This window comes from Ornithorhynchus anatinus, chromosome 4, assembly GCF_004115215.2.
Source record: "Ornithorhynchus anatinus isolate Pmale09 chromosome 4, mOrnAna1.pri.v4, whole genome shotgun sequence".
NCBI lineage: Eukaryota > Metazoa > Chordata > Mammalia > Monotremata > Ornithorhynchidae > Ornithorhynchus > Ornithorhynchus anatinus.
The window spans coordinates 122,479,996-122,504,644 of NC_041731.1; the positions used below are offsets into that span (position 1 = coordinate 122,479,996).

Sequence of the window (24,649 nt, forward strand, 5' to 3'; positions counted from 1 at the left end):
GGTCATTACTGAACAGTTCTGATAACAGTTAAGATCTATCCCACGAGAAATAATCTGAGGAACATTTCAGTCCTAATTATTTTATCATTGAATTTTAACTTGATTTTATCATGTTGCTTATGTATTGTCCACCACCACTTGTTGGCTAGGGATCAGGTCTCGGTTTTCTTGTAATTTCCTCAACATTTGGCAGTGAGGTTTCTTAGTACTCAATCATAAGAAGGAGGAATTGGCCACGCCTAAGGATTCACTGCACGACTCGCAATCCTGGCATTTTCAAGTCCTGGCTTTTCAGAAGGTTTCAAACTCTTCAGTTTTTGAAATGAACTTTAGAACTATCTAGGCTGACTTGATTCAACTCTTTCAATATATAAAGTAAGCGACTAATGAGAAAGTTAGTACACATTGTGGGATTTTAATACCTGTTGCTCAGAAGAAATCTTCATACAAAAAGGGAGATATCTAAAATAACTATGCATTTTTGGTCAATGTTAAGTATGACTAGCAACCCGTAAGCCATACTAGTGTAAGATTCTTAAACTATAAACAGATTACTACTGTCTGAGGGGATGGGATCAAATTTTGTAAGTGATGGGACAAAGCACTCAATTCTTCTATAAGCATGGAGCTTATGTTTTTGACAGAGAGAAAGCTTACATAACAGAAAACACACCTTAATTACCGGTGCACACGTGTATAACTTTCTCCTAAAGTCACTCTCTCTAGCTAGATACTGTATCAAAAGAATATAGTTCCTAATTCCTATAACAGCGTTGCATCTAAACAATATTATGGAAGAACTGATTACACTTTTCCAATTGAAAAATACCATACCGAAGAAGATGTGAAAAGGAAGTCTTATTTTTGTTTAAAACCCTTCATTCCATCAACATTATTGAGCACTTACTGGGTACTGAACACTGTTTTAGGTGCTAAAAAGAAAATAATAGACGCACTCCCTGCCCACAATGTGCTTACAGTCTAGAGGGAAAGACAGATATGAAAATAATGTATTGTTAGGGGAAATGGGAGAATAGAAAGATGTATGTCAGGATTATGGGGTTGGGGGTGGAGTAGCTAATGAAGTGCTTAAGAGGAAGAGATCCAAGTATATAGATAACTTACAAGGAAGAGCAAATAGAAGAAATGAGGACCTAGTTAATGAAGACTTCTTGTAGAAGTTGCGATTCTAGCAGGGTTTCAAAGATGGGAAGAAAGTTGGTCTTTTGGGTATTAGTGGGCAGTGAATGAGCACCGAGAACGGTCTTACAGCAAACAGTAGTTTACATTTTTCCAGGATAACAGTATTAGGGTTATAAATGTAGAGTGTGGACCTCTTAAGTTGCTATTTAAAATATTTGCATTAAAAATAGGCATCATAAAGTTACTAGTCTTGGTTGTGGGCTACAGCATCTATACTACATATATTATTAGCCCTGCAGTACCACTCCCCATGGACATTATATTGCAGCATATATGTTTTATGACCCAGAATCCTTTGAGGCTTGGTTCACCTCCAAGAGTTGAGAAGATGCTAGTTTTCCTTGTCTCATCTTGTTTTTATTTGTTTGTGTGTGCGCTTGTGTTTTTACACAGCAGAACCAGGGAAGAATCCAGCTGAGGTGAAAGAATCAAATGTAAGATCATTTTGTGTGTTTGCATGTAGAGCTATTTAGAATTAAAGTCTATGGGAAGGGACAAGGTTACTTACTTTTGCGTTACCTTTTATATTGTAGAAATGTTAGATTTTGGTCGCATTCACATTCAAGTGCAGATTAAAATTTGCATCCTCTGTAGGGAAACTTAATCACCTGAAGTATTTATTGACCTGAGAATTGCTTCTGAATTGAGCACTCCACGCTTTGGGCTTGGTGCCATTTTCAGTCTCTTTTGAAAGACTGTGAATCTTGTTTTGACTAATTGGGCCTTCTGAGATGTCAAACTGAGCAAAAAGTAATATGTCATCCAGTCAAGAGAATGATGTTGCTCATTTGATACCTTTAAGAAAATCTGATATGTTTATTACCACCACTAAGATTATAAATTGGGGTGTGATATAGAGCATTATAAAAGGACACATGAAAGTTTTGAGAATTGAAACTTTGATGATGAAACAGATTTCTGAAGTATTGGGAAAGCGCTAGACTAGCATTTCACCTGCACCTTCCCTTCACTCCCCCTGCCCCCCCACTCCCCGTGACCAATTTGACAGTGTTTCATAATCCGCCTTTGTGAATAAAGTTCTTTTGGCCCCTGAATCACACCCCCACTATCACCATCTCCAACTGCCCTTTTCTCTGAGCATCTCCCTTCCTGGCTAAAAAATGATTGCCACAACTTTTGTCTCTTGACATTTAGTTGCAGGGGTGATCTTAGAGCACAGAAAATCACAGAAATTGATTGGTCATAGGGTTGTGTTGAAATAAGATCCGCAATAGGAGGAATCTCGGATGTGAGGCAGAACCTCAAGGGTATAAGATGATAAAGGAAAAACTGGGGTAGATATCCAGGGACCTCAGGAAAGCACCATATTCTACATCATTTTTTGTGCTAATTATTGTGAAGAAATGCTCTAGAGTAATAATCTATTTCTCCTCACCAGAGAGCCCTATAGAGTCAAGAGAGGTAGAAGAGGCTTGGGGCCCAATTAGCCTGTCAATCAGTATTCATTAAACAACCAGCAGTTATGCAAGATGTTTTTCCCTTTCGCCTGTGAATGCTTTGTGATCCGTTTCTGTCATGCTTTCAGGCTCAAACCTTAGACCCACAAACAAATGAAGAAATTCACAGTTGCAAGGAAAAAGCCAAATCTCTAGAAGACTCACAAGATGTCAAAGGTAATTAAGTTTTGTAATTCTTTCTGAATAGGTCATTAAAGTCTAGGTTAAACCAACACTGGCATTCTTTTTAAAATGAACTGGATCTTTCTCAGGCTAATAGCCCTTAAAATTTCTTAGAATTATATTCTCTGAAATTCCTCTCCATGAACTTTACACTTCACAGCTTTAATTATTACTCCATGCAACATGCCTAAAATGCCTGGATTCTCTGCCTCGATGAAACTTCACTTGATTTTAGTCTACATTCATTCTACATTATCTACCTCTCCTTAACCATTTTTACCCACCAAATAAAATATTTTTCAAAATGCAGTAATTAGTCATTTCTGTCTATTCATGTTTCAGAATATGTGCCTTGCAAAAAAACTCACATCCAGGAAGCTGTAAGATGTCCCACTCCTAAAAGAAAACTTGAAGAGGTAGGTTTGCATTCAAATTGAAATTTTGAACCTCAAAAACAAAAATTAACTAACTGTTGACAGAGACCAGATTTCCTGTTTTAAAACTACATGACGTAGATGCTGACAGACCTGCTCTTCAATTTCTGTCATCGTGTCCTTATATGGACTATAATTGCAAGCCAGATATTTTAGCAACTATCCATCCACACATCCATATATTCATTTGCACACCTAGAAAAATGATCTAATGTTTAAAAGCATGATCGACATGTACAATGAAAAATATCTGCCTTTAAAAAAAAAAGAAGAAAAAAATATTTGGGTAACTGGACTATGTATCCAAAATCATTCAGTTCTTTTTCATGTAATACACAGATCCATTTCAGGGGAAAAATGATAATCAGTCGATCAGTGTTGTATACTGAGTGCTTACTGTATCCAGAGAAATGTTCTTAAAGGCTTGGGAAAGTACGGTAATAATAATAATAATGGTATTTGTTAAGCGCTTTACTATGTGCCAAGCACTATACTAAGCACTGGGGTAGATCCAAGTTAATAGGTTGGAAACAGCCCCCCCGGTCCCACATGGAGTTCACAGTCTCAATCCCCATTTTACGGATGAGGTAACTGAGGCCCAGGGAAGTGAAGTGATTTGCCCAAGGTCAAACAGCAGAAAAGTGGCAGAGCTGGGATTAGAACTCAGGTCCTTCTGACTCCCAGGCCCATGCTCCATCCACTAAGCCAGGTTGCTTCTCTACAACAGCACTCTAGACAATGAGCTCATTGTGGGCAGTGACTGTGTTTGATGTTACTATTGTACTCTCCCCAGTGTTTAGTACAGTGCTTTGCACACAGTAAGCGCTCAATAAATACGATTAATAATAAGATGGTAGATGTCATCTCTGCCCACAGGGAACTTAGAGTCTACAGGGGAAGACGGACATTAAAATGAATTACAGATCAGGGAATAGTCGAGTTTCAACATGCGTTCCTAAGTACTGTTTCCTAAGTACTAAGTCCAATTAGACTGTAAGCCCGTCATTGGGCAGGGACTGTATCTGTTGCAGATTTGTACATTCCAAGCGCTTAGTACAGTGCTCTGCACATAGTAAGTGCACAAATACTATTGAATGATTGAATGTGTGGCTGGATTGAGCATCAGAGTGTTTAAGGGGTACGCAACCGAGTCCAGAGTCGACACAGAGTTGCGGACAGCTAAGGAAAATAAGAACTTAAGGCCTCTTGGAGGAGATGGGATTTGACAAGGGTTTGAAAGTAGGGAGAATGGTGGTCTGCCAGACACGAAGCGGGAGGCAATTCAAGGCCCGAGGGAGGATTTGGGGCCCAGTCCCTATGTGGTACTGGAAGAAGCTGCAGGTCCCAGTGGAAAGAGCACGAGCCTGGGCATTAGAAGGACGTGGATTCTAGTCCTGGCTCCGCCACTTGTCTGCTGTATGACCGTGGGCCAGTCACTTCTCTGTGCCTCCATTCCCTCATATGTCAAATGAAGATCAAGACTGATTCCCGTGTGGGACAGGGACCGTGTCCAACCCGATTATCTTATATCTACCCCAGCACTTAAAACAGTGGCTGGAACATAGTAAGTGCTTAACAAATGCCATTATTATTATCATCATCATTATTATTCACAGCTATATTTAAAATCCATTTTTGATGCTGTCTTTCCTTTGGGTATGTCTAGTATAGCCTTCTCTACTCCATCTCTGTCTTTCCTTTTCTTCTGTGAATTACAGGTAGAAATTTCCTCCCAGGAAGAAGAAAATCAGCCACCTGAAAGAAAAAGAAAAAAGCACACCCTCTCTGATAAGGATGATTTTGGTAATTGAAATAACTGCAGTGGACTATTTGTCGTCGTCTTAGTTTTGGAGTGTTTTTTGTTTTGCGGGGGGGTTTTGTTTGTTTAAAGAAATCCCTTTCTGGATTCACATGTCAAATTCAGCAGTTGCGTCTCAGTAACTGGAAAAGAATCTTAAAGGAAAGAGTTATGGAAAAGTCAAGCCCACATGCCTTGACCAATAATTTTCACTAACAGTGAAACAGTGATAACCATAATGGTAATGCATGCAGTTGGTAGCCCCTTACTTTATTTTCCTGGTGACTGTCCTTGGTCCATTATCATCAGTATTATTTACTCAGCAGCATTCTGTATGCAGACACCTGAACTAGAGATATGGGGGGAATAAAGAATGGATGAGGCTCAGACTAGGCTCAAAGACTTTAAGAACCTATGAAAGAAATTGATTATCGTGCTAAGGGTTTGCGCAGTACCGCTCGTATTCTCTTTACTGCTAGGGCAAGGAGGATAACAAGCAAATTGGCTGACAGGGGCGCTATGCACTGCCAAGTACATGCAAAAATCTTCCATATAAAACCCACTCATTATCATAGTGACCTCAGCATGAGCTCCTACTGCTTTACTACAATAGACTAGGAAGTAGTTGCCAGGGTAGCCACCTCAGTAGTCGCTGCAGCCTTTGCCACCCAATTCGGTAAGAGGTTTCATAATTCCTGCCAGACCTGTCCCCCGGTGCGAGGTGCCTTCTAGAAGCAATCACCCGGGATGGCCTAGGCCCGGCACATGCTCCCTCCTCCTGGCCGTTTCACCTCCCCTGTCACCCCCACGTCTTTCGAACCTGCCGCACCCCTCCCTGCATTCCCACCTCTCCTAGACTCTCCCAGGAGTGGTTGGAGAATATGCTGGTCCCCCTCGCAGCAACCGAACCCTTGGCTCTGTGACAGTGGCCCACAAAAGAATTTGCAGCTTCATATTTTGTGAGCTCAGAGGAACACGTGCACCTAGGCAAAGACAGTCAGAGAACACTTGCAAGATACAAGGAAGGTCTGTATGCCCTCTCTGGCTCCTTGTCCACCCATGCCCATCCATGACCACCTCTAGACACCCCACATGGAGAGGAAGCCAAGTGGGCCCGCTGGGCTCCAGGGTGTATTTGTTGCTGGCCGGGACAACGCAAGCTTATGGGAAAACGAGCCCGGGTGGAGGATTGGCCTCATCCTACCAACTTTCTTGCAGAGGTCCCTGACTCGAAGAGAGAAGATAGACAAAGTCATTGCTCTGAAGGAAGCCCGCAGGTTTTACAGGTATTCTCTACACACTATCTGTTTTCCGCCACTTGGGTTGCCTCGGGGCCATCATTGGGAACCCTTAACATTTCTTCTCCAGGATAAATGAATGAAGACTGAGTTCCATTTAGTTCTTGGAGAGAGGGTGAAGGTGGTGAAATGCCCTCCCACTTCTTTTCCGGTAGACCTGAAACCACCCTGCTCCTTTATCATATGCTGAAGCCATCCCCATACTTAAACAATTGTTGGTGGTTCAAAAACCATACCACCTACCTCTTTTCTTTCATTTCCAACTGTGTCATTCTCTACTCTCCTTCTACAACCCAGTCCGCACACTTCGCTCCTCTAGTGCTGACTTTCTCACTGTGCCTCCATCTCGCCTGTCTCGCCGCTGACTCCGGCCAACATCCTACCTCTGGCCTCAAACGCCCTCCCTCCTCAAATGCGACAATTACTCTCGCTCTCTTGAAAGGCTTATTGAAGGCACATCTCCAAGAGGCCTTCCTAAGCTAAGCCCCCTTTTCTTCTTCTCCCACTCCCTTTGGTTTCGCCCTGACTTAGTCCCCTTGTTCTTCTCCCCCACTAACCCCGCAGCACACAGCACCTACTTAGATGTTTGTAATTTATTTGTTTGTATTGATGTGTTTCCCCTCCCCCCACCACCACAGACTGTAAGTTCATTGTGGCAGGGAATGTGTCTGTTTATGGTTGAATTTTACCCTCCCAAGTGCTTAGTACAGTGTTCACACAGTAAGTGCTCAATAAATACACTTGAATGAGTGAATACTAGTAAAGTCACCATTGCTGTGTCAAGAGGTGGCCCAATAAATTAGGCAGTTGGGCCTTGAATAATGACTGCACATCTTAGGTTATCTTCCTTAACCTATCCCCAGTTTGGTTTGGGGAGTTTTCCCCTTTTGGGGTATTTTCCTGAATATAAAACTGATACCCTGTCTTTTTTCAATATAGTCAAATGAGAATTTAGGGGGAGGTAGCATAGCTTACTGCAAAGAAGAATGGGAGTCAGCCCACCTGGGTTCTAGCCCAGCTGTGCTACATATGTCAGGTGATCTTGGGAAGGTCACTTCTCTATGCTACAGTTTCTTCATGTAAAAAGGGGATTAGATGCCTGTTCTGCCTCCCTCTTAGATTCCGAACCCCACATGTACAGGGGCTGTGCAGTCTGATTATCTTGTGTCAACTATGTCCCAAACACTGTCGTAAGTGATACGGTCGATACAAGATAATCAAGTTGGATGCAGTCCCTATCCCACATGGGACCCACAGTTTAAGCAGGAGGTAGAACAGTTTTGGAATCTCCATTTTATAGATGAGGAAACAGGCACTGAGAGGTTAAGTGACTTTCTCAGCGTCACACAGCAGGTAAGTGGCGATGCCAGGCTTAGAACCCAGGTACTGTGTCTCCTAGGCCCATGCTTTTTTCATGAGGCCGTGCTGCTTCTCAGACTTCTCTTACTATCAATCCGTCAATCAGTTGTATTTATTGAACGCTTACTGTATGCAGAGCACTGTACGAAGCACTTGGGAATTAGCAGACACGATCCCTTTCCATAATGAGTCTAAAGGGGGAGACGGACAGACATTAACATCAGCAAATAAGTAATTTATAATATATAATTTAAAGATAATCTATGTAAGTGCTGTGGGGATGGGGCGAATATTAAATGTCCCAAGGTCACAGATTCGAGTGAAAATGAGAAGCAGCGTGGCCTAGTGCGTGCAGCGTGGCTCAGTGGAAAGAGCACGGGCTTGGGAGTCAGAGGTCATGAGTTCTATTCCCGGCTCCGCCGCTTGTCAGCCGTGTGATTTTGGGCAAGTCACTTAACTTCTCTGTGCCTCAGTTCCCTCATCTGTAAAATGGGAGTTAGGACTGTGAGTTCCACCTGGGACAACCTGATCACCTTGTATCCCCCCCCCCCCCCCCCCCCAGTGCTTAGAATGTGCTTTGCACATAGTAAGCGCTTAAATACCATCATTATTATTATTACTTTACTGTAATAGGACAGCAGGCAGTTGCCAAAGTAGCCAGTTCGGTAGCCGCTACAGTTTTCACCACCCAAACTGGGCAAGTGTTTTCAGTGCTCTGATGCAGTAAGGCAGAGCAGAAGCCAAATATGATGCACATTCAGGCAGCACACAGGTAAAGTGTGCTTCATCTGTAAGTCAAAAAATTTAAGGTGACTGTACCTCAAACTCTGTGATTCATTCTCCCTATTGGTATGTATTTGGCGCAATAGATAGTGCATGGGCCTGGAAGTCAGAAAGTCATAGGTTCTAATCCTGGCTCTGCCTCTTGTCTGCTGTGTGATCTTGGGCAAGTCACTTAACGTCTGTGTGCGCGTTACCTCATCTGTCAAATGGGGATTGAGATTGTGAGCCCCATGTCAGATAAGGCTGTGCCCGACCCTATTTGCTTGTATCCACCCCATTCATTCAATCATATCTATTGAGTGCTTACTATGTGCAAAGCACTGTACTAAGTGCTTAGGAGAGTACAGTGTAATATCAGACACATTGCCTGCCCACAACAAGCTCACAGTCTAGAGGGGCTTAGTATAATGCCTGGCACAAACTAAGCGCATAACAAATGACATAATTACTACTCAGGGTTTGGTTGTCTTATAACAATACTGATTAGCTGCCTGGTTTATCTTAGTGGGTGGACCATTTCAGGCAAACTTTGCTCATCTGGTAGTTAGTGATAATAGTAAAAATAATTGTGATATTTAAGCTCTTGCTGTATTCCAACCACTACACTAAGCACTTCACTAACAAGATAAGCAGATTGGATACTGCCCCTGTCCCATGTGGGGCTCACAGTCTAAATAGGAGTGAGAACAGGTATTTAATCCCTATTTCACAGATGAGACAGAGATACCGAGAAGTTAAGTGACTTTCCCAAGGTCACACAACAGGTAAGTGACAGAGCTGAGAATGGAACCCAGGTCTAGACACTATTGATGCTTACAAGCTATAACTTCTTGCTCAAAGAATTTGCAAGTGGGTTTTGTGTATTCTCATTAATGCGGATGATATAACACAAAAATGGAGAAAAAGAAAAGCTCTGAAATTTTCCAAAATGGAAATCACAAAACAGAGGGGAAAAAATTAAAGTAACTAAATTATTACAAATAACCCATTTTTTAAAATGTGCGATCTCATTGCTCCTTTTAAAATCCGAACAGGAAGGACGTTATGAAAATACAGAAGAAATCTCCCAGGAAAGTGTAAAGAAAAGTAGCACTGTTTCAGAAATTGTAGGAGAAAAAGGTAAGATGAGTATGTTTATCTCTGTCTTAAATTCTTGAATTAATTTAAGAGAACAAAGGTTCTTGGACAATCCATAGCTATTCATTTTATCACCACTCTGAACTATGTAAATTTTAATAGAGAGTTTTGATATGTATATATAGAGAGAGATACGTATAAGTGTGTGTGTATACATATATATTTTTATCAGTATTTAAGCGCTTACTGTGTTCCAGGCACTACACTAAACGCTGAAGTAGATACAAGCAAATCGGGTTGGACACAGTCCATGTCCCCCGTAAGGTTCATGGTCTTTATCTCATTTTACAGACGAGGTAACTGAGGTGCAGAGTAGTGAAATGACTCCTCCAAGGTCATGCAGCAGACAAGTGGCAGAGCCGGAATTAGAGCCCAGGTCTTTCTGACTCCCAGGCCCGTTGCTCTGTCCATTAGGCCACACTGCTTCTTCCCATAGTGTCACGCATACATGATCTCCAGTGCTCTTGAGATTGTTTTAATTGTTTACAATAGAATCCAAACTACTGCTAAGTGGGGTGGATGCAAAATCATCTTGAAATAAAATGACACTAATAAAAGTGTGGACCTCTGAGTGAAGAAATCGAATTTTAGGTGTAATCCAGGCCCCAGGATATTTCTTACGTAACACGTTGAAGCAAGTACCGAGTTTGAGTACTAATTTGGGTTAGCAGTCAAATCAAGTTAAGGTTTGTACCGAAGTAATATCTCCAAGTTGTATATTTCTACAGGTGAGTTTATCATCATGGAAACTATTGGTGAAAAGGCAGAGCAGAGTGAAGACGCCGGTGTGAAAGCACTAGAGGCAAGTACAGTTGTCCTTCCTTGATTATTAGACTGAGTCCCTCAAATTTGGGTTTTTAAATTTTGCCTTCAAGTGTAACACCCTCCAAGTATTAGAGCCAAAAAAGCTAATGAATATGTAAAACTGAGAGGTGGCGTTTACCTTAATCTGAAATTAAGCAAGCGTCGGTTGTGCTGAACCAGAATAATCAACAAATTCCAGAAGTGAAGTCTTCCAGAGAAAACATAATGCTTCTGATGTTTAAAATTATTCATTCATTCAGTCGTATTTATTAAGCGCTTACTGTGTGGAGAACACTGTACTAAGCAGTTGGGAGAGTACAATATAACAGACACATTCCCTGCCCACAATGAGCTTACCGTCTAGAGGGGGAGATATACATTAATATAAATAAATAAATTAGAGATTAGTACATAATTAAAAATTATAAATTTGGACACTGTTAGGACAGGAATTCCCTAGGTAATAACTACTCCACAATACATGCAACCCAGGCTTACATCTTGCACTATTGGCTGATTTACCTCCTCAGGTTTGCCCCGCCTTCCTGCCGTGTCCTATAATCAGTCAATTCCCTCAACCCAGACATGACCCCCTCCAACCTCTACTTACCTGATTTTCACCCCTTACTCCAGTAGAAATTTTTTTGCTTGTTTTCCATTAACTGTAATGCTGCCAGCGACTGCTTCAGCCAACTGAACGTGGCCACTAGCAGAAACTGACCACAGCCACCTCCCCCTCCTTCCGACATAGTCTCCCACCTCCCCGTCCTGCCCAGAGCCTCAGAAATGGGGACAGGGACAGAGTGGATTGAACAGAGAGGTGTGACTGATCCCAACACCCGCCCCTCGGACCCCATCTCTCTTCCCGAGCTTTGGGGCAGGAAGTTGGGCGTACAAAGCAGGAAGGGAAGGGGTAGCGGAAGCCACAATTGCACCAACTGAAGCTGACGCTATGGCTAGTTAAAAATTCCCGAATTTGCAGAGGTGATGCGGCAGGGCAGGAGAACAAGAAAACCAGTGGGAATAGAGGAAGGCATGGAAGGGCAAATGGGAATAGCGATTCTCAGTGCAACTGGAGATTAACTCCGTGGTCTTCCTCTGGATACAAAACTGCGTGTGGGCGAGAATTAGGTCTAGCAACTCCATTGTATTGGACTTCCCCCCAAGGCTTAAGTTACGGTGCTTTAAATGCACTAAGCACTCAGTACAGGGCATCGATTGATTGGGGAACCTGTTGTGTACTGGTTGTCCATTCATTCGATCATGTTTATTAATAATAATGGTATTTGTTAAGCACTTACTCTGCACCAGGGACTTATTGAGCGCTTACTGTGTGCAGAGCGCTGTACTAAACACTTAGGAGAGTACAATATAACAGTAAACAGACACATTCCCTCTCCACAGTGAGCTTGCAGTCTAGAGGTAGGTTGTTCTCAGTTACTAGCAGTGGTGCAGAGACCTTAAAGATTGACCAGAGTCAAAACATGGGAGGTTTATACCCACCCAGCTGATTAATAATAATAATAATTCTGGTATTGGTTAAGCTCTATGTGCCAAGCACTGTTTTAAGCACTGGGTAGATATAAGGTGATCAGGTTGTCCCACGTGGGGCTCACAGTCTTAGTCCCCTTTTTACAGATGAGGGAACCAAGGCACAGAGAAGTTAAGTGACTTGCCTAAAGTCACACAGCTGATAAGTGGCAGAGCTGGGATTAGAACACATGACCTTTGACTTCCAAGCCCATGCTTTTTTCACTGAGCCACGCTGCTGCTCAGCGTCCAAGTCCAAAGTTACAAGAAATCAGATTGGGTTTAATTGAAGTCCATCAGCCTAAAGGAGACTGAAAAGGGAGTTTTCTCAAAATATTCAATGATGTCTCGCATTTGACATATATAAATAAAAGGAATTTTGATGTATCATTTTCTTAAATGAGTATATATATGATTTGGGTAGCTTTGAAGAGCGCTTTTTTTCTTGAACTTCTTTTTAGGAAGATCAGCCTGTTATAGTTAAAAGGAAAAGAGGAAGACCTCGCAAATATCCTCTAGAAGATGCCCTGAAAACTAGTAAGTAGACTCTATTTTCAGATCCACCAAAGGAATGTTAAAATTGGTTTTCTAAGTTAATTATTTTTTCTTTTAGAAGAGGACTCAAAAACAGAGGCAGCTGTTGTAAATGTAAGTGTTTCAAAAATATTTTCTTCAGGTAGCTAACGTTATTTGTCTTTGAATTTGCCAGGCGAAATCCCTGCAGAAATCAGTAAAACTAATCCTCTGCAGTGGGAACTCACTATAACACTGTGGTTCAGTCCATTTTTCACTTATCTTGTTCAGGAGGCATGACGTAAGACCCGGAACCTATTTAAATGTATGCAGCTCTCACCCAAAAAGTTGGTAAACAACTTCTCTTTTGATGGAGAGACAGCTTGGGAGCTCCCTGCCTCCAGTCTGTCCCCACTTTCATTCATTCATTCAATTGTATTTATTGAGCGCTTACTCTGTGCGGAGCACCGTACTAAGCGCTTGGAAAGTACAATTCGGCAACAGATAGAGACAATCCCTACCCGACAACGGACTGACAGTCTAGAAGAGGGGAGACAGACAACAAAAGAAAGCAAGTCTTTACTTACTTACTCCCATTTACAGTCCTTACTTCACCCTGCTGCCCAGGTCAGTCTTCAAAAAATGTTCAGTCCTTGTCTCCCGACTCCTCAAGAACCTCTAGTGGTTGTCCATCCACCTTATAGAAACTCCTTACCATTGGCTTTAAAGCACTCATTCGCCTCGCCCCCCCCCCCCCCACCTATCTTATCTGCCGATTTCCTACCGCAACTCAGCGCGCTGACTTCTGACTTGGCTCCTAATGCCGGCCACCTCACTGTACCTTGATCTCACCTATCTCTCCATCAACCCCTTACCCACATCCTCTCGCTGGCCTGGAACTCCCTCCTCTTTCATGTCTGACAGACCACCACTCTCCTCATCTTCAAAGCCCTCCTAAAAGAGGCCTTCCCAGCGTAACCCTTCCCGGTGACTCTGCCTCTTCCCACCCCAGCCCCACAGCACTTATGTACATGTTCTTTATGTATCTGCCTCTCACATTAGACTGTAAGTGCCTTGAGGGCAGGAATCATGCCTACCATCTCTATTGTAGAGAAGCAGCATGGCCTAGTGGCCACAGCACGGGCCTGGGAGTCAGAAGGTCATGGGTTCTAATCCCAGCTCCTCCACTTGTCTGCTGTGTGACCTTGGACAAGTCACTTAACTTTTCTATGCTTGTTACCTCATCTGTAAAATGGGGATTAAGACTGTGAGCCCCATGTGGAACAGGGACCGTGTCCAACCTGATTACCTTGCATCTAACCCGGCACTTAGGACAGTGCCTGGAACATAGTAAGCACTTAACAGATACTATCATCATCATTGCACACTCTTGACTGCTTAATGAAGTGCTCTGCACACGGTAAGCACTCAATAGAGACCACTGATTGATTCTCTAATGAGTTTGGCGGCTTCAAAAGTTCATTCATTCATTGTCGTATTTATTGAATGCTTACTGTGTGCAGAGCATTCATTCATTCATTCAGTAGTATTTATTGAGCGCTTACTATGTGCAGAGCACTTTACTAAGTGCTTGGCATGAACAAGTCGGCAACAGAGACAGTCCCTGCCGTTTGACGGGCTTACAGTCTAATCGGCACTGTACTAAGCTCTTGGAAAGTACAGTTCGGCAACAGATAGAGGCAATCCCGGCCCAACAACGGGCTCACAGTCTAGAAGGGGGGAGACAGACAACAAAACAAGTAGACAGGCATCGATAGCATCAATATAAATAAATAGAATTATAAATATACACACATCATTAGTAGATGTAGAAGTTGTACAGACTTATCTAACAGTTGCTGCCACTGCAGAGTTTTTGCAAGGGGAAACTAAAATGAAATGAAGCAGGAGCTTTGAGGGACAGGAAAGGAATCCGAGCAAGTGTTTTGGGTTTGAGGGGAAACCTTGGAGTTGTGATAGCTTGATTGGGGTGTATTTTCTCATATTTTTTTTTGCCTCGGTAATTGCATACCGAAGGGCCTAACTAAAACACATTAGCATAATTTGAATAAACAAGCACCAAACCAGGAGGGAAAATGATGGACGGAGGTCGAAAGTACTCAGTACAGTGTTCTGCACATAGTAAGCACTCAGTAAATACCATTGATGATGATGTTGAGGTTTTGTTGTGTAAAACTAATCTGCAGAAGCTCCACCAGGTGAAATGGGCAAGCGAGCCCAGTCACAATCCTATTTATTGAACACTTACTCTATGCAGAACACTGTACTAAGCTCGACAGACAGTATAATAGAGTTAGCAGACACAATCCCACTCCTCAAGGAGATTGCTTTCTAGTGGAAGTCCAAAGACCATCGCCAATACAAGTGAGACGGCCCTTATCATCAAACATGGGTTAATAAGGGCAAACACTAATTTCCAAGAAACATTTTCCCCCTTTCCCTATACCACCACCACGACTTACTCTGACTGCCACAGAATCTTTCAAGTCTGATCCGAGGCTTTCGCATTGCCTCCAGGTGTCTGGAAGTTGAACTTCAAAAGTTTGACGAGCTACAACTATGACTTTTCAGGCTTCGAAATCAACTTCATTACCTTGGCGGTTACATTTCTCTCGTTTCTCTAAATTCTTTAACCCAGTCTGTCTCTTTATAAACAAATTGGCTGCACTTCTGTCGGGTAGAGGTATTCAGCTAAATAATTTGGTATGAAAAATCTGCGTATTGCATTTTACATTTTACAAGAGAACATTCTCATTAGAGTATCTAAAACCTTCATCGGATTTACCTATTCCCTGGGCGTGGAATTTTGGTAGAATGTTCTAGTTCAAATTTTCTTTTTTTCAATGTAGACCCAACAATCTCCATCTGGTGGTAAAGGGAAGATAACCGCCACAGGTAGGTTCCTGAAGTATTCCTCTGCCCTAATACAAATGTAATTTGGTGGCGGGGGTAGGGGGGATTAAGATTTCAGGAAAGATGTTCCTCTAATGTAATGAAAAGGGTAGATAAAACAGTATAATTCTCATCAGAATGTTGTTAACTTAAATGAAGGAATATTGTCAGATTTCGCCCCTTCTGCTGTAAGCAAAATTTATACTTTACAGATATGTCCTCTCTGGTTACATTTTCCCACTTTGATGTAGATTTTTAACCTCTTCAAACCTAGTTTCTGCTGCTGTGATACCCGTTTGGGATAGGTCCTATTTATTTGGGCATTTTTTTTTTCAGTTAGACTTAGAAGAGGATAACCCACCCTCCAGCCTTCCCAGTTAGTAGAGATGGGTTTCATTGAAGAGGTAGGAAGTGAATGAGATGCCAGAAGCAGTTCCAGACCGGAGTTTATGCTCTCTTACATTCTCTCTGGAATTGCTAGCAGGAGAAAGGAACAAAGGGAATCGATGGGAGATTTGTGGATATAGTGGGACTTGGTGAGAGAGGAAGGGAATATCCGAAAAGAACATCTAATGGACAAGCTTGAAAGCTAAGGTGTTTTGAACTAAATGTAGAGAGTGAGGAGGAAGGAAGCCAGAGGTGGATTACTTTGCTTTTCATTAGAATTATCTTTTCTTGACAAAAAAGTCATAATATTGCTCTAATCGGATTTGGTTTATTGCCATTTTAAATTACTCACTCCTGTGTAGCATTTGCTCTTCCTTTACTAAATCATTAATGCAGTAATTCCTTCCCTTCCCTTTTCCCAAAGATGATTCTCATAAAGAAATAAACCCTCAAGAAAGAAACTTGGCCAGTGTAAGTGACATTTTTTTCTTCAGTTTTCCTTAAAACTCTCAACCCAGTAAATTTAAAAAAAAAATCTACTTTTCATATATGTGCCCACCCACTTTAGTTTGATTTAATTTAATTATGCCTAGGATGACGGGGAAGACAAGACCGTCGTGGTGGTGCGCCGGAGAGGAAGAAAGCCTAGACGTTCTTTCACTCTGTCAGAGGAAACTGGTATGCATCCCAGAAACTGATTGTAATGAACTGAAAGTTGTTGACATTTTCATAGCACACTCTTACACGATCAGTTTTATTTTGCTTTTCTTTCATTGAGACAAAAAAACTAGGTCACAACTAGTAATATTTTTCCATAAATATGTGCAGATTGCCACAATATCGTGTCAAAATTGATGCATCCCAGATGTTGTTCTGAGTCCAGTGAATTTTTCTGAATTCTGGCTGTGACCCATATGAATAAACTGTACTAAATGTGTTTGAGAAATGAAGTTAAACAAACGTGAATTGCAAGTGCTGAAACATAAAGGAAGCGGAGAACTACTTAATCTAGCCGCAAGCCAATTTTGAGTTCTCTGTACTGATTGAGTTTGGAGGGATCTTTGGGAAATGTGCAATACTCATGGCAGATTTTTTACAAACAGAAACATCGGAGCCAGAAAGGAAACGCCAAAAGTCAGTGTCCGAGGGAATGGAAGACAAGAAAGAGCCAGAGTCCGGAGAGGAAGAAGAAGAGGAAGAGGACGAAGAGGATGATGAAAAGCACTTAAGAGCCACAACTAGATCAGCTTCAAGATTAGAAGCTCAAAGGTAATAAGGCTTTGACAATCCCAGTCCTTCCATAGGCTACAGTGTATGTCTATTTCCACTTGTATTATCTGCGGTGGAGAACTTGCCTTTAACTCTGCATGAGAAACCTTAAAGTCCTTTTCTCTCAGATCCTATCTTCTAGCCCTTGAGCAATTTGGGGCTCACCTCTGAACCATCTCGTGCCAGTCATTCAATCATTCAGTCATTTAGTCCCACTCAGATGTCCCACCGCCCCCTGGCCTGTCTACCCGAAGCCGAAACAAATCTAGAAATGAGCAAGTTGTCTTTCTTCCCAAATCCATCAACCAGTCAGTGGCGTTGATTGAGCACTTACTGTGTACAGAGCATTGTACTAAGCATTTGGGAAAGTACAATACGGTAGACACAATCCCTGCCCACAAGGAGTTTATAATCCACAAGGAGAGGCAATAGTTATATTACAGATGGAGCGAGTATAAGAATGTGTTCGTAAGTTCTGTGGGTCTGGCGGGGAGTATCAAAGTGCGTAAGGGGTATAGAGCCAAATGGGTAGATGAGATAGAGGAGAGGGTAAGGGAAATGAGGGCTTAGTCAGGGAGGGTTTCTTGGAGGAGATGTGATTTTTTTTAGGAGGGTTTTGAAGGTGGAAGAGGTGGCCTGTCGGAAATGAAGGAGGAGGGAGTTACGGCCAAAGGGAGGACGTGGGCAAAGGGTTGGCGGCGAGATAGACAAGATTACAATACAGTGAGTAAGATGGCATTCAAGGAGCCAAGTGATCAGATTGGGTTGTAGTAGGAGAGCAGCGAGAAAAGGTAGGAGGAAGAGAACTGATTGAGAGCCTTAATACTGATGGTAAGGAGTTTCTAGAAGAGGCACTTAGGTCAGAAGTTTTTTTTGTTTTTTGCGAGGGGAGAAGTGATTGGCACACTTGAAGCAGAGGGGAAACAGCCATTTGAGAGTGTGAGGCTAAAAACGGCAACAAGGGGAGGGAGGAGAGTGGAGGCAACTAATTTGCTAAGTGGTGTCCACAGAATCACCAGGTCTCTGTGTGTACCCTTGGGATAGGCCTTCTTCAGTCTAGGGGCTCAATGAATGCTCTTGTCTGTTCCTCAGCCATGAGTGAAAAATCAGGGTGAAAACGTAGGCTGCCCATTTCCACCCATGTGTGATTAGAATACACATCACTGAAGAGCAGAGAAATCACGAGAAGGCAGCCAACAAACTAAAGTGAGCAAGGTTGGGTGAGGTGAGGTGGGAGGGGTTAGTGGATTAAGTGTTTTAATACCAGTGGTAAGGAGTTTTCTGTTTGAAGCAGAGATGGAAGGGCAGTCACTGGCGGCTCTTGAGTGGAGAGACGTGGACTGAATGTTTTCTTAGAAAAATGATCCGGACAGCAGAGTGAAATATGTACTGGTGTGTGGAGAGACAGGAGGCAGGGAGGTCAGCGAAGAGGCAGATGCGGTAGTCAAGGCGGGATAGGATAGGGCTGGGATCAGCGTAGTAGCTGAATGGAGAGGAACGGGTCGTGAAGTGAAATAGACAAGATTTGGTGACAGATTGAATATGTGGTTTGCATGAAAGAAATCAGTTGAGGATAATGCCGAAGTTATGGGCTTGTGAGATAGAGAGGTTAATGGTATTGTCTATAGCGGTGGGAAATGCAGGGGTGGGACAGGGTTTGAATGGGAAGATTCGGAGTTCTGTTAGGGGTATGTTCAGTTTGAGATGTCGGCGGGGCATCCACGTAGAGGTGCCATAAAAGCAAGAGGAAATACGAGACTGCCAAGATCAGATCAACCTGCTTGTATTCCTGCCTGCCCAGAGATCCTCAGTGGGTCCAGATGCCAACTGGATCAAATCAGAACCCCAAAGTTGGGCTTCCAAGCTTTCCACCGGCTTTCTCTCTTCCTTCATTTCTTTCCTTGCCTTCCTGTACTAGCCATGCTAACCAAGTTTCACCATCCCAGGCACCTTCCCTCCTGCCCGTTCTCCATCAGATTTCATCCCTCCTCTTCAAAACTCTCTTCTTCCACTGGGCCTTCCCAGGTTAACACAGAAGATTGAGCCTTCCAGGCATTCCCCCAATACTTTATAGCTTGAGAGAAGCAGCAAAGCCTAGTGGAAAGAGCAGAGGCCTGGGAGTCAGAGGACCTGGGTTCTAATCCTGGCCCCACCCTTTGATCTGTGACCTTGGACAAGTGAGTTCATTTCTCTGGGCCTCAATAACCTCATCTGTAAAATGGCGATAAGGACTGTGAGCCCCAGGTGAGACATGGACTGTGTCCAACCTGGTTAACTTTTCTCTGCCCCACTGCTTAGTATAGTGCCTGGCATATAGTGAGCACTTGGCAATTACCATTATTCATAATAATAATATTTCCTCTTTGAATATCAACACCTAGAGCATCATGTACAGGCCTAGCCTGAGAACTCTTCACAGCAGGCAAGCCGTGGGTCCTCTCTTTGTATCCAGTGGGGCTGTAACTCCGTTAATTTCTCAGTCCATTGACTGTCTTGGAATGTCAGGCCCCACTAGATTCGTGTAGATGCGGATGGGTAGTACGAATGAGTGTGGGTTTATGTCCTTGCGATACTGCAGTAATTCCTCATTCTCTATTCTTATCTCTGATTCTTGTCTCTCTCGTCTACTTGATGGATGGACGTGGGTGTAATCCTGCTCCCCCCATTAAATTTTTAAAACCCTGAGAATGGGAATTGAGCCTAGTTTGTTTCTAATTCCCCGTGGCAGAGTGTTCCACCTGCAGTGGATACTGTTGAGTGAATGCTATACCCAGAACTAATCGTAATCGTCTATTAGGAGATGGGATCAGTGGTAGAATCATCTTGCCGTTCCTGCATGCTATACCCTCTCTGTTTATGCAGCCGGAGAGATAGCAAACTGATGCAGATGTCGTTTTGTCTCTGAGATTGCTTTCAGCTGTTCTTATACGTAGTCAGTTATTTCCCCCATCATTCATCCTTCAAGTCATCTCATCTATGCTTGTAAATCTAGTAACGATGATGACATTAATTAAGCGCCTATGGAGTTCTAAGGACTTTGCTGAGTGCTGGGGGAGATACCAGAATAAGGATAGAACACAGGTCTGGGAGTCAGAAGGTTGTGGGTTGTAACCCCGGCTCAGCCACTTGTCTGCTGTGTGACCTTGGGCAAGTCACTTCACTTGGAGAAGCATTGTGGCTCAGTCGAAAGAGCCCGGGCTTGGGAGTCAGAGGTCATGGGTTCTAATCCCACTTCTGCCACTTAGCTGCGTGACCTTGGAATCACTTAACTTCTCTGGGCCTCAGTTCCCTCATATGTAAAATGGGGATGAAGCCTGTGATCCCTACATGGAACACCCTGATAACCTTATATCTTCCCCAGCACTTAGAACAGTGCTTTGCACATAGTAAATGCTTAACAAATGCCATCATCATTATTATGATTATTCTCAGTGCCTCATTTACCTCATCTGTGAAACGGGGATTGAGACTGGGAGCCCCATGTGAGACAGGAAATGTGTCCAACCGGATTTGTGGGTATCCACCCCAGTGCTTAGTACAGTGCCTGGCTCACAGTAAGCACTTAACAAAAACCATTATTGTTACTATTATTAGATTGTACACAGATCCAGAACCACGTGGGACTCAGACTCTGAAAGGGAGGGAGTTCAGGTGTTTAATCCTCATGGAGCTTTAGTGACTTACCCAAGGTCGCACAGCAAGCAAGCGGCAGAGCAGAATTTGAATCCATGTCTCCTGACTCCCAGGCCCGTGCTCTTTCTACTAGACAATGCTGTCTCCCAGCACGCTATCGCTTCAGCCACCAGCCAGGACTTGGGATTGCTTGACGGGGCTGCCAGCTGCTGTCCCTAGCTACCTTGGTGTGATCGTTCGATTTAACAAGCAGATTTTCCGTTCCGTCGCCAGTGACATTACTCCCAGGACCCTCCCCACCTCAAACCTCCCTCCCCCCACCCATGATTTGTCAAAATTGCATTTCAAATATTAAAAAGTGGTAATTTATGTGTGGACTTCGGTACTGCCTTTCACTTGAAGATGTAAAATCAAGTCACAGAGCACACATTGGATTTGATGCCCTTCAGATCAAAGAGCCTTCGTGTCTTTTAGTCTGTGACCGCGCCTGGGTCATGTGATTTGAACTCATTTGACTCTAAAAAATCTGATTTTTGCTAAGTCTGTGAAAATCACTAGCGATTCTGTTTGGCATCAAATTCATTTCATCTTCATTTTATCTGATTTTGTAATTCTGCGAGAAAATGATCAAATTTTCCTGGCCTGATGTTTTTCTGTAAAGACACATGCCGTTACTTCTCGTGCCTATTACAGAATTCCCCGGACTTGTTTCGGGATTTGAAATAAGGCTGTTGGCGAGAATTTCCGTTTTTTATTGTTAAAATGGTTAGATTCCCTGGAATAGTAAGTAAACTGTATCCCTTCAGTACACACACTGCACTCAATTTTTATTTTCAATTTATTTCAGAAGGCAGCCGAGCAAACCAACTACACGTGCAGCTTCTAAACTTAGTAGCCCAGAAACAGCATCTCCTCGAAATCGCCAAAAATTATCAAAGGAGAAGTTGTCCACCACCGAAAAAGTTAGTAAATCTCCCCCATTAGGAAGGTAAGTCTCAAAGTAAATGGACACAGCTTATGTTTGACTTCTGTTCTGTGAAGGATATTCATTTTTCTGTGCAGATGCTGCCTTCTTGAATGAATTTAGGAGCTTTTCAGCCTTTTACTGTGCTTGTTGCCGTACAAATTAATCAGTCATAAGCATCTATTGAGTGCTTACTGTGTGTAGAGCACTGTACTGAGTGCTTGCTCAGTGCTCTCAGTGGGCTTCAGTCTAGTTGAGAAGCCACATTAAAGTCTATTACGGGTAGAGAAAGCAGCAGAGTATTTGGATATGTGTGTATATATAAGTGCTAAGAGGTTGGGGTGAGTATCAGAGTGCTTACGGGCAACTGATAAAAGCGTATATTGAAGGGAGGGAGAATCGGGTGGGAAGAAGAGTGTTTAGTCAGAGCGATAATAATAATAAATGTGGTATTAAATGATTACTATGTACCAAACACCATACAAAGTATGAATTAGGTAATTCAGTGAGAAACAGACCCTGTGTCACAAGGGGTCCACAGTCTAAGTAGGAGGGAAAACGGACATTTGAATTCTCATTTTACAGTAAGAGATGGGGTAGAGGACCTGTGCCGCTTGCATCCCACGACGAGTCCCCCTTTTCCTCTGCTCCTCCCTCCCTCCCCGTTGCCCCCTCTCCCTCCCTCTGCTCTACGCCCCCTCCCACAGCAATATGTGTAGCAATGTGCGTATTGATCATCGTATTTATTTTATTAATGATGTATATATCTATAATCCTGTTTATTTAGATTGGTAATAATAATAATAATAATGTTGGTATTTGTTAAGTGCTTACTATGTGCAGAGCACTGTTCTAAGCGCTGGGGTAGACACAGGGGAATCAGGTTGTCCCACGTGGGGCTCACAGTCTTAATCCCCATTTGACAGATGAGGTGACTGAGGCACAGAGAAGTGAAGTGACTAGCCCACAGTCACACAGCTGACAGCTGACAAGTGGTAGCGCCAGGATTCGAACTCATGACCTCTGACTCCAAAGCCCGTACTCTTTCCACTGAGCCACGCTGCTTCTCAATCTCAATTCTCAATCGCATCAAGTGATGCGATTGATGCCTGTCTACTTCTTTTGTTGTCCGTCTCCCACCTTCTAGACTGTGAGCCCATTGTTGGGTAGGGAGTGTATCTGTTGCCGAACTGTACTTTCCAAGCGCTTGGTACAGTGTTCTGCACACAGTAAGCCCTCAGTAAATACGATTGAATGAATGAATGAACGATCAACAGATGTGACCATAATTCTTAGAGACATTTTTCATCTGTTCATCATCCAGGCCAAAGGCACAGCTGTCCCCCTCCAAACGCAAACGAGAGCCCAGCCCGCCGGCGATCCGCACGAGAGGCCAGCAGAAAGGTGAAGAAACCCCAGGGAAGAAAGCGAAGCGGTAAAGCCCAGCACTTGCTCTCCCCTGGTTTGAGAAAAGGTGGAGTTGCAAGGGAGGAGTCTCTCTGGTCATAGGCTTTTTTTTTTCTTTGTTTTTTGTTTTTTTGTTTCTCCTTGTTTTTTGTTGTTTGGTTTTTTTTGAAAGAAAAGGGATATGCATGTGCTCAAGTTAATAAATGCAAGCTTTTTCTTTTTCTGTTTTAAACAGCTTTATAAAGTATTGTTTATATCGAATATTGTGTACATTTATTTCAGATAAAAAAAAAAGTAAGTTTACTTTGTATCAGAATTAAACAAAGTAGTTGTATATTTTAACACTCAAAATTGGGATTTCCCAATGTGACACATCGCTAATGCAAAAGCTTCCAGGCCACAAGGCACCAAGGAGCCTAAACTGATAATCTTTGTACAGTATATAAACATGTAAAAATAGGTTGTATTTTACTCTGTGTATGATGCTAATCAATGATGAACACTTTATTTATTTTACAGAGGACTTATCTGTGACCTTTACTATATATCTCAGTTTATTATTTTTTTTTTTATGAAGATGGTTTTAAATGCTATGCAGTCATCAGTAGGGAATAATTTCCAGGATTCTGTCTGTCTTGAAATTCTCCGAATCTGATCTGGCAGGAGGAGCTTTTTCGCATGTATTTAAGTAGAGTAGATTAGCTAAAGAAAGGAATTCAGTTTCTTTTCTGTTCACAATTGTGACTATATTAAATGAAAACTGTAACTTGTTTTTAGATTATATTTGCATCTGTAACTTTATTACCAGCCTCAGAAAAAGAAATAGTTCTAGTTTAGTTAGCTGACTCAACTCACTTCTGGCAAAAACTTCTCTTACTGGACGTTTGACCTCCTGCTCCCTGTTAGGTTGAAATTTACTTAATTGTTCTTTCAGTATTTGTCCTTTTCGAAGAAGAGCAATCCATTGGACGTTGAAACCGTTTCTTCTCACATTTGTACAGCTTCCGCATTTTATGTTATGTTTTCTACACAGGTATTTCAAAGATGGAGCTGGTGTTAACGCCGGTCTTTTTTTTACCATGTCTTAATTCCCATGAGAGCAAAATGTCCAAGTTTAGTTTTTCATAAGATTAAACTGTTCTTAAGATCAAATTTGTCTCTTGCAATGATGCGATCAGTTGCCAAATAATCTGGGATGATTTTAATATGTTTTGTTCATATTCCTATGTTTTATAATTAAAATTTACATTCTGTGTTTGATTTTTTTGGGGGGACTCTTACTGTAAGGTGGATATTTCTGTCATTTTACATGGTTTCTTACTGAGATTTCTATATAAATTATAAAATGTTTCCCAACACTTGCTTTGTAAGATTTCTTGTATTTTTAAATTATTCAAATGCCTCTCTCATCACTGTCTTCCCATTCCTTGGCCTTTAGTTGGGGGTTCCATGTGGCGTATAACATCATGGCGTAGCGGTTACAGCACGGGCCTGGGAGTTAGAAGGTCATGGGTTCTAGTCCCGGATCCGCCACTTGTCTGCTGTGTGACCTTGGGCAAGCCGCTTCACTCCTCTGT

The 24,649-nt window shown here is 42.5% G+C and overlaps 1 protein-coding gene across 1 annotated transcript in view; it reads left to right on the top strand.

The window, feature by feature from the left end:
• The window catches only part of BOD1L1 (biorientation of chromosomes in cell division 1 like 1), a 66,792-nt gene extending 42,362 nt beyond the window's left edge, over positions 1-24,430 (top strand). Inside the window, 15 exon segments of the mRNA XM_029063285.1 lie at positions 1,597-1,637; positions 2,750-2,837; positions 3,186-3,259; positions 4,996-5,080; positions 6,294-6,361; positions 9,550-9,634; positions 10,381-10,454; positions 12,448-12,523; positions 12,600-12,634; positions 15,370-15,415; positions 16,224-16,270; positions 16,393-16,477; positions 16,903-17,068; positions 21,549-21,689; positions 22,990-24,430. Coding sequence (XP_028919118.1) covers positions 1,597-1,637; positions 2,750-2,837; positions 3,186-3,259; positions 4,996-5,080; positions 6,294-6,361; positions 9,550-9,634; positions 10,381-10,454; positions 12,448-12,523; positions 12,600-12,634; positions 15,370-15,415; positions 16,224-16,270; positions 16,393-16,477; positions 16,903-17,068; positions 21,549-21,689; positions 22,990-23,104 — 1,226 coding nt within the window. The 3' untranslated portion in view covers positions 23,105-24,430.
• The last annotated feature ends 219 nt before the right edge of the window (positions 24,431-24,649 follow it).